We start from the raw sequence: 10,385 nt of genomic DNA, 5'->3' as shown, positions 1-10,385 counted from the left end.
GGTCTCTCCAGGAAGAGGAATGAACATCCCTGGTGTAGAGAAACTGCTGAATTTGTTGGTCATAATCGATTTTAGTAGAAGGAAGATTGTCTTTTTAGCTTATAAGCACAGTGTGGTAACAAGTAATAGAGGTTGTGCCAAAGACTGCATATGTTCAGTGGGATGCTATGGTATCAATGGTTCGTTTTCTAAAAATTCCAAGTTTAATCTCAACATGACAACCAAAAATAGTAACACTGAATAAGAATGTGTGACCGAACTTACTACCAGTATTTTTAAAACAAAATAAAACCTGCCAACACACACAACGTTGATGATGATGAAAACTCAATCATGAGTACAAATATTCAAACAGCCAACTCTTGTCACATCACATACACGAACTGTTACACCGACAGCTTTTCAAACTTCCATGGACATTCATTATTCCATGTACAAAATCTAATGCAAATAGTTTTGTCCAAAATATGAGTACAACTTCTCAACAGGGGGCAAGGACAGTTTTTTAAAAGCATTTCATAACGTTATCAAATGTGTTTACACTGCATCATCTGCAGTATAGCACCATAATACAAATCAGTCCGTTTAAAACGATTGGAGATTCACGTACAAAAAGACCAAAACGAGCAGACAACATCAACAGATGAGTTCATTATGACAGATGCAAGACGCTCCCAATTATTTACTATGAGCCCTGTAACACTTGATTTGTGCATCGCACCTTTGCCTCCTACAAAACAAAGCGCAGTCAGTTCATGTTCATTAGAAAAGGAAAACTGAACAAAAAATGAAAGAAGAGAAAAAGAAATGTATGCAAATTACAATTTGTAATTCCAAAATTTAAGTGAAGCTACTGAATATTAACTAAATGACTATACAGTCAGTGTCAATTTGACCCTCACAAGTATGGTTTTAGAAGGTATTTAATACACTTTAGACTGAAACAGCTGAAATAGAGATGGATCTTAATGAAACCATCTGATCACATTTATAAACTACAATACTGGGATTGTTTTTTTTTCTTCACACTTCGAAATATTCAGATACACAAGACAAAACTAACACTGAACATCGAAGACAGTAAAGTCTGAACCAACATGTAGCAATGCTGCCCTGGCAGCACCGGCAAACTAAATATCTGGATCTGTCAAATATGTTTATCTTAATGCCAATACTGTAAAAGTCTCATCAGCCTCATCTACACAAATGAAAGTTCATTTTACATGCACTCTCTTGTTTTTGAGTTTGTTAGATATCTTTCACTATACTTTTTGTTATCTTAAGAAATTTTAAAAAACATCTGTCTTTTATTCAAATACTGTAAACTCTCCTTACAATCTCTTTTGAAATATCTTTTAGTTTTAAAACATTTCTAATAATTATTTGTGAGGTATTAATAGTTAGCGAATGGAGTCTTTTATATGTTATTCCAGTGGGAAGTTTGATCTTCATACATATTCAACCAAACTTCCCAGTATGAACACACCAGTGACTACTTGGAAAAAAGCAAGTACAGGTAAGTGCATAAACATACTAGAAATATTTATACATTTCTGAAGTGCTGAAGTAGTTGCTTTTCATTTGTTTTTATAAAACCTAAAACAGAAATGAATGAAAAGTAACCAATAATTTGTTTCACATCTGAAGTTGTTCTTGTGTGAAACTTCACAGCTGCAGTGTCGACACCCAGAAATCCAATGTGAACACAAATGCAACATTGAGCTACTCTTGAGACATTTTCATCAATCTGTATTTGCAGTAAAAACACACATTTGGCAGATTTTGAGATTCCTACTGAACTCAGCCATTTTATCAGTGCCTTAGAAAACAAAGCGGTTGTTTCTCTTGCTGGTTTGTTCTTCAAACACAACATCTCTCACACACACACACACACACACACACACACACACACACACACACACACACACACACACACACACACACACACACACACACACACACACACACACACACACACACACACACACACACAGTCCAGTTTTTTAAATTACTGCTAATCTCAACATGACACAATATTATTATTACTATTCTTCTGGTTCATTATGTTAAGAGCTTTGACTCTTCAACATACAAAGATCTTGGCAGTGAAAAAAAATCCTTATACACAAATGTAAAAAGGCTCCTGATCCCTTTCATCCCCACAGAGGCACAAAGCTGCAAATGATAAATCATTCGTCTTTTTTTGTTCCTCCTTTGTGGCACTAACATCTCCTACAGTGATCTGGCCTGTGGAGGGTAAGTTGTTGTGGAAGAATAATAGGTGAAGTGAGAAAGCGGACACCGTGGATAGAGTGGACTGAACATTAAAGTCAGCAGGACACTCCCATGCTTCAACGTTACACACCCATCAACCCTTTAGTTAATCACTTAGCTTCTATTGCTGATGTGTGTGGGTACCAGCCATGTGAAGCAGTAAAATGTTTATTGATGATCACGATTCATAAAAACTCATATTGTAGAAACTTTATGAAGGGATGGGGATAGGAAGATCAAAGTGAGTGAGGGGTGGATAAGGCCTACTAGTGGTCCTGGCTGGTGAAAAAGTCTCCCCCCGAGGACCCATTGGTTGCGGTTCCTGTCCTTTCAGAAGATAACTCTGTCCCTTCCATGCTCTCTTCTTTAATCTGTGAAGCTACATAAAGAAAAATAACATTCAACTCTGGAGCAGATAACAACACAGACCACATCAAGAGCAAGATAGAATGCAGTGCTATCCAGGAACCACATTCATGGTACTCATGATAACTGAATAGCAATGGTTGCAAGAACAACACTGTTGACTAAGTCAGCGTTCTGTCCTTAGTAGAGCCCTGAACTTCATCCACAAAACATGGTGGTGGCGATTCAGGTCTTCCTTGCTGCAGAATCCATAAAGCTGAGCAGAATATGTCTTACACAGACAAGACAAAGAGGATAGACAAGAAATTCTATGGAATAATGAACAAAGAATGCTTTTAAATACTAGGGGTCAAACCTACACTCTACACAGTAGAGTGTACTGTGGAGAGAGGCCAAAGTCCCTCCAAGTGGATGACCAGGACTAAGAAGAAAGATATTTGACATTAATGATGTTTCTAGTCTGGTGTAACACACATGTACACACCTGCTCCCCCGTCAGCATTGGGGCTGCTGTCTGGGTGGACAGAGGAGGGCTGGGCTGCCGAGGAGGGGGTAGGTGGTGACGGGTAATCGGGCGGAGTCTCATTTTCATCTCCGGATAAGCTCCTGGGTACGCCTGTTACCAGGACACTGGAGAGACTCACAGGTCGCTTGGTAATGGGAAGCTTCCGCTCTAAGAGGAGAAAAAGGTTTCAGTTTCTGCACGGATAAACATATTACTTCAACACATTCCATTTTGTGGGATAATTTAAGACAGGTTATCTAGTAACTTACTTACTTTTCTTTTGTCCTTTGTATTGTTGAGATTTCTTCCTCTGCTTGGACACAGCTGACTGTAGATCTCTGAAACCTGAGACACAGTCACATGAATTAGTGTCTACAGTAGCAGCTCTCCACACTAAGTCAACTAAAATGCTCAAGTTAAAACTCGAGCTTATCTTTCCTACATATTGTTATTTCACTAAAAACAAGAAGGATCATTAACGACCACACATTGTTAAATGTTTTAATTTACTTGATTTACACAGTGTACAGAGTATGTTTTAGGTTTTATATCGACTTCCTTCTCCCAAGCCAACTCTTGAGTTGGCAGTAGTTGCAACTGTGCTTATCGTTTTATTCTGTCAATCACAGCTTGATGCATGTCTATGAATTACTTCAGAAATCGTTGCTCTGCGTCTGCTGCAAAGCAGGTCAGTATGTTCCTCTGGTCTGACTGACAGCGTTTAATGTTAGATCACTTGAGATCACTTTACAGGCTTCGTGTCTGAAATACTCACTGCCCTGATAAATAGTCTGCACACACAGACCAGCACCTTCTAAAATAACCATGTCTACCAGGAGTCTTAATGCGTTTACCTGTACAGTACCTAGGCTAACCTGGGTTAAAGCTCAATGCTTTCCTGAATCTCTGGTGACTTGTCATATTGCTTGCAATCCTTTAAGGTTAGTGTAGGTCTGAATGAAAGAGTGTGAGACAGGGTGTTTGTTGTTAATGTACCTGCATTGACAGCAGGAGGCTGCAGCTGGTATCCAGTTAGCTGACACCAGCCAACTGGGTACAGGTCAGGTGATTCACAGTCCACCCACTGGTCATACTCATCCTCCCAGCCGTCAAAGTGTATCCGCAGCAACCGGTGAACGATGCGGGTCACTGTAGCAACACAGACCAGTCGGGGCTCCATGAGGTCGACAGCCTCAAGCTTCATACCCGGGCGGAAACCGTGGTTAGGCACATCCTGGTGGAAGAGAAGGACCTTAGGAGTTTAACTTTGGACATTTAATTATGTATGCACAATTTAAATAACATTTTTACCTTGTTGAAGAGATTTACTGGAGCTGCCACAGAATTACTCTCCTTCATATACTCAAACCACCTGAAGGGAAGATTGGTATAACCTGAAAGGAACAATAGGAATAAAATAAAAGATTATTTTACAATTTTCATCAACCGGTTATTTAAAATATATATATTAAACAGACTTTAAAAAAATATATATATTTTAAGTGTGTGAGTGGTGTATGATATGTTGTACCTCTAGGTGGGGTCAGCTCAATGTTGTTGATCTCACAGAAGCCGGCAGGAAAGATGGAGGGAGACGTGCAATGATAACAGAACCAGTCTGAACCATCAGCTGCCTCCGAGCCATCAATACCAATCATCAGGTACCCATCAGCCAAGACCTGCAAAAAGTGAAAAAAGACAGGACAAAAAACATGGACAGGTCAGGAGATGAGGAGGGTAAAGATGGAGGCAGGAGGAAGGTGAATGGAAGGTGGCAGGGGGTGGAGGGACTGAAAAGTAATATTTAGGAAAAAGAGCATAGAAAAGAGAGAAATGCAGAGAAATTATTCAGCATGGAGGAGAGACAGTAGAGTGAGATAGAGAAGAGAAGGAAAAGTAACATTGGACAAAGAGAAGGAAAAATGCAATAAAGATGGAGACAGGCTGGATGCAAGATGGAGGAACAGAACAGTGCAGCCGGCATCAAATTATTCACAGGCTCCAGCTGAACCTCCAGCGTTCCAGCTCACGGCTGTCGGTTGGGTTTCACCCTTCACTCCGGGCCTCACCTTTCTGACCGTAGCCACACAGATAGCAGACAGGTTCAGGGGGTCGATGGCCTCCAGCTTCATGCCGTCTTCAAACCACGCACCCTCCGGATCCACCTCCCTCACCTGCGCACAGCAGACGTGAAGAATGGGAACGAATGCTTCTTTAAGTAAAGGCTCTGACACAAAGCAAAATCAAACACAGCCTGGATTTATGCTGCAACCTTGTGGTGGGGACAGGGAACTAACGTGTGATAGATAGATTATATTCTTTTTTTCCTATAAACTCTGCTCTTACCTTAGCGAACAACTGTCCAGGAGCGTCCATCAGACCATCCAGCTTCTTGGCTACATCTGAAATCCAAACATTAATGCTACAGCACTGAGCACATCATAGTTATGCCTCATACTGTATATACTTATCATACTACAAGGAACTCTATTACAATTACTAGAGTGGGCAGATGGTGAATCGTCAGCTGACCAACCGGATCGTTTGAAGCGGTGTCCGATGGACCGAGACCAGCCGATGCTGTGAATTAGAGGGCTGTGCATGTGACACCAGAAGTCGTCGGTCCCGTCATCACATTCCTCATACACGAGCCGGAGACGGCCGCCGATCACCTGCAACGTCACACACAAGACTACTACAAGATGTAGTAGTAGATGTAGGTCTGCGTTTCACATATGCAGGAAAAAAACCTTCACATAGTCCCACCTGTTCAATCACAGCCACCCGAGTCCTACATAGGTGAGTTTTATCCACAACCTCCACCCTCATCTGCTTCCTGAAGGGAAACTGCATGCTCTCCTGTACCTGTTAGTGGAAAATGAGTGAGAAAGCTTGAAACCTAAACCTAAACCCTAATTCAACAAACTACCTAACAAGTATAGAAGTACAAATATGTATGACCTTGGAGGAGAAGTCTGGTGGGAGTGTTTTGGATCCAGTCAGTCGTTTAATCAGAAATGTTTTCCAGTTGTTGAACCTGTGCAGGATGGCTAAAATAGTGCACACACACATCAATCTAATTTAGCTAACAGATCATCAGGCACCATGAATCCCAAATACACAATCTCTGTTACTATGAAGATACATCCTAAAATATAAATATCTCAACTGAAACTTGCTCTCTTACTTTGTGGGGGGACCAGAGGTTTCCCACCAGCTGCACACCAGCCGACTGGGTGAATGTCCGGCACACACAGATTTAACCAGAAATCTCTAGTGGAGTCACTGTCGAAACCTTCGTAGCGCATCAAGGCCTTGAATCCTGCTCAGACACAGAAATGTTGATAATAAATGATGTTTCCTGTTTTTCAGGTTCAAGTTCCAAGATGTTTCATCTAGTCCGTTCGAAAGGAAATGAAGGTAACCTTCCTGCAAATAGTATAGTTTCAACATATGGGTGCACATATTGTTGGTATACTATGTGCACGTACCAGCCAGTTTAATGATGCCAGCAATCCAGTAAACCTTCATTGGCAGGCTGCTGTCAGTGTTTGGCACTTCAACTCGAATGCCTTCAGTGATGTCGCCCCACGACTTCCCCATTGGCACCTAAACAACAACAACAATGAGAAAATGACTAAAAGAACAATTCATTTGTTCTAAAATGCAGGATTATTTATTAAGCATTTGGTTCTTGTTTTTGACTCCTAGAAGAGTTATATTGAGCTTCTATCTTTAGACATTCTTATTCAGAAGGTATCGCCTGAGATCAGTAACAAGCTGCTACACATTAACACATTGTTTCACATGTCACTGAATTTAATTGAAAATGGTGAAAATAGCATAAAGGAAAAAGCAGTCTAAGCCTAAAAAGAAAAAAGTGTGTGTGTGTGTGTGTGTGTGTGTGTGTGTGTGTGTGTGTGTGTGTGTGTGTAACTCACATGCTTGAAGCAGCTGACTGGTGCCCCCGTGACATCGCCATCTCCAAGGTAACGACCCCAGTCAAACACTTCCACAGAAACTAAAGCAAAACACACAATATTACCAAACTACACGTTGGCTGCTTTCAGAAGTTAAAACAGAATTGACTTTGCTCCGGGGACTCACTGCTCTTCTTAACGCCACTCTGCTGGTTGGATTGAGTGTAGGTGGCTAGTTTGGTTATGAGGGGTTGTTTCTGCAGAACCTTGGCTTTCTTAGTAGGAGGTTTCCCCTTTAAAACACAGAGACAGGTCTGAGAGACAGAGACCAGCTCCCCCTTTAGAGTAGAACAGGAGTAGAGTGAAGTAAAGTACAGTAGTCAATAATCACACTATAAAGTTATATTCACATTAAGTGTTTTAAGTATCTCTAAATTACTACGAGAGTAAAGGACCAGAAATAAGGCCATGAAACACAAGAACAGCAAAAATCAGATGTTTGAAAAGATCAAGACGGCCTTCATTGTTTGATTCCATGCATCACTAATTACTTACAGTACAAACTGTACAAACCACAGTTTTTAGTAAAAATTCTCACAAACAGTTCACGTACTATATCACACACAAAACTGTGAACTGAATAACCCATTTCTGTTTTGTACCAGGCTACATTCTGTCACTCTGCAAATCCAAATACTATATGTATGATACATATACTATACAGTATAAACCCCACTATACGTAGTAGGCTGAAACTGTATAGTTGTATGAGATTAGAATCATCAGGATGAAAAATAACTGCACAGGTCAGTTAAATTAAACAGAGGGACTTAGTTCATCAGTTCTCCACACTCTTCATAAAACATGTTGAACATGTTTCTACCTGTAGTCGGGCGAGGATGCTGGCCTTCTTGGAGTTGGAGGAGTAACTTCTGGAGCAGGACACACTGCAGAACCGCTTGGTTTTACTGTAGAAAGCATCTCTGACTCCGACCATGCCACACATCTCACATGTAGCTGAGAGAAACAAGCACATATGTATCCTTGGTTTCTTAGCTTCCAATCCCCATGTTCCCACCGATTTTCCACTGTTAGAAATTGAAAAGCTGAACTTGACAGAAAACCATGTCTCAAAAAAAGTGTTTCATCACTAGTACAGCAGCAGCTGCTTTACTGTAAACTGTGTGAAAATGTCAGGACAGGATCTTCTTACTTCTGTTTTCGTCATAAATAAGTCATAAATAAGTCAAAAATCTCCAGCTTTACAAAAAGTAACTGATGAATGAATTATTCATTTGATAAATTATAGATATTTCTTTTTCCAGAAAATGTGATTATCTTTGCCATACTGACCCATGCCTGCCTTTCCATCAGGGTAGGTGTAAACCTGCCCGTTGGTCTTGATGAGTGTCAGTGAGGAGGAGGAGGGAGGGAGTTGAGTCACCCCTCCTCCTCCTCCTCCTAGGTCTTCGTCCTCGCTGTCCTCAGGGCTGGAGGCTCCGCTTCCTCCGCTGGATTCTGTACTGCAGCTGCTCCGGTCCTCTTCCAAACCATCCAGCATTCCAAAAGAGTCTCTGCGTTTCCTGGACGACCGTTCCACCTAATGATGAAAGTTATATTATATTTGTGAAGTTTGGTCAAATTTTGAAAAAGATTTAAAAGTGGCTAAACACAGAATTAAGTAACTGAATGTGTTTTTTTACATTTTATTTGTGCAATTTATATATTGTCAAAATTCTGTCAAATTCTAAATATATCAAAACAACTTTGCAAAGGGTAAAAGAATGTGAATATGTCGGATGCCGGAGTGATATCGATTTCTGTTCGAGCCAATTTTTTGGAATCTACTTCATCTATTTAGTTGAATTTACTAAATGAACTGGCCAAATTATAAGGAGGCCTACCTGTATTATTAGGAACTGGCAGGGTGAGTCATGCAGTCAATACACACACACACACACACACACACGCACACACACACACACACACACACACACACACACACACACACACACACACACACACACACACACACACAAACTCTCAGCTGTTGCCTTGTATGTTTACATCATTTGGGTTCATGCTGTGAAACTGTGAAGCAGCACCACTGCAGTGCGGTGAGAGGGAGGAAGCGAGCGTCTGATTGACAATAGAGAGAGGGACACAGCGGAAGAACGATCTGGCGCCCAAGACAAGCACCAGAACCGAAGGAGCGCAACTATTCACTCAATTGTAAGTGGCTTGGACGTCAGACAGTTTCATGACACCCACAGAATACAATGCACGGGCATTTTCAACATAACAAATACCACTAATAAATTCGGCGTATTGTGCAGGCACCTAGGAAAACAAAAACACATTTTTAAAAGGTTCACCTTGCCTGAATCGCCTCTCAACTCTGTATTATAGTACATAGTGTTGCGAAACCATAACAAAAAATATATAAAGATATCCGAGTAACTAAAATGTGCTGGCACCTATTGAGAGTAAACAAATCAGTAGAAGTAGAACAACGATTTGTAAAGACACTGTAGGAGCAAAAGGCAAAGCACTTCAATCAACATTTTAGCGATTTAAGTAGCTATTTATTAAAATGTAAAAACTGGATAAAAATACTGCTTAACCCTAAAATTTAAATTAATATATGTCTCGCATGATGATTGTCTTTAACGGTTCGATTTTTGTTTAGGGCTTGATTATATTAAAATGATCGATTTCTCAATGGACTTTTGCTCTGCTATTCTGTCAGTTGTCGCTTTGAAGCAGGCTTTAACAAACGCCGTGAACCGCTATGACAACCACAACAAAGGAGGGAAGTGAGGCTTCTCAGCGGCCCGACAGACCGCACAACTCACCAAGTCTCTGGAGTTTTCCATCAGCTCAGACCGCAGCAGGACAGTCTCTGCAAAACAAAAAACCTGCAGAAATAATCTTTAAAATCCAGCAGCAGACATATCAACACAATTACCATAACCGTAATGCGCATGCGCCGGGAATAGAGACACTGAACTCCAATTGGCTGTTGCTTCTACTTCGCTTGCATAGTTTTCATGAGACACTGATTTCACCAGGGCCACCTACTGGACAACAACGGAAGGAGCCTCGACTCCGCAGAGATTATTGATACTTGTTAGTGGGAGAGCTGAACAGCTCTCACACTATTGATATCTTTGGTCTTTATTAGTGGGAGAGCTGAACAGCTCTCACACTATTGATATCTTCGGTCTTTATTATTAGTGGGAGAGCTGAACAGCTCTCACACTATTGATATCTTTGCTCTTTATTTTTAGTGGGGGAGCTGAACAGCTCTCACACTATTG

General features: G+C 40.9%; 1 protein-coding gene across 6 annotated transcripts; it reads right to left on the bottom strand.

The window, feature by feature from the left end:
- Positions 1 to 1,608: 1,608 nt before the first annotated feature.
- Positions 1,609 to 10,070, bottom strand: LOC114861009 (MBT domain-containing protein 1-like). Of its 6 annotated transcripts, none has more exons than XR_003786701.3 (18): positions 9,921 to 10,070; positions 8,419 to 8,665; positions 7,949 to 8,082; positions 7,253 to 7,403; positions 7,087 to 7,166; positions 6,637 to 6,754; positions 6,333 to 6,467; positions 6,107 to 6,195; positions 5,912 to 6,010; positions 5,640 to 5,817; positions 5,492 to 5,547; positions 5,215 to 5,319; positions 4,677 to 4,824; positions 4,457 to 4,539; positions 4,142 to 4,379; positions 3,415 to 3,490; positions 3,125 to 3,313; positions 1,609 to 2,653 (listed from the first exon to the last, which is right to left on the bottom strand). XR_003786701.3 is itself a non-coding variant. In XM_029159969.3 (18 exons), exons 1-18 carry the CDS (start codon positions 9,939 to 9,941, stop codon positions 2,541 to 2,543), a joined length of 2,256 nt encoding a protein of 751 aa, XP_029015802.1. In that variant the 5' UTR covers positions 9,942 to 10,070; the 3' UTR covers positions 1,609 to 2,540. The 6 variants fall into 6 exon arrangements, 5 of the variants coding, with proteins under 5 accessions (XP_029015802.1, XP_029015803.1, XP_029015804.1 ...); XM_029159969.3 differs by having other exon boundaries at positions 3,419 to 3,490; XM_029159970.3 differs by having other exon boundaries at positions 3,419 to 3,490; positions 5,646 to 5,817.
- Between the last annotated feature and the right edge of the window lie 315 nt (positions 10,071 to 10,385).

This window comes from Betta splendens, chromosome 8, assembly GCF_900634795.4.
Source record: "Betta splendens chromosome 8, fBetSpl5.4, whole genome shotgun sequence".
Lineage (NCBI taxonomy): Eukaryota > Metazoa > Chordata > Actinopteri > Anabantiformes > Osphronemidae > Betta > Betta splendens.
Note: the sequence above shows the minus strand (reverse complement) of the source record. Positions and strands in the feature narration are given on the sequence as shown.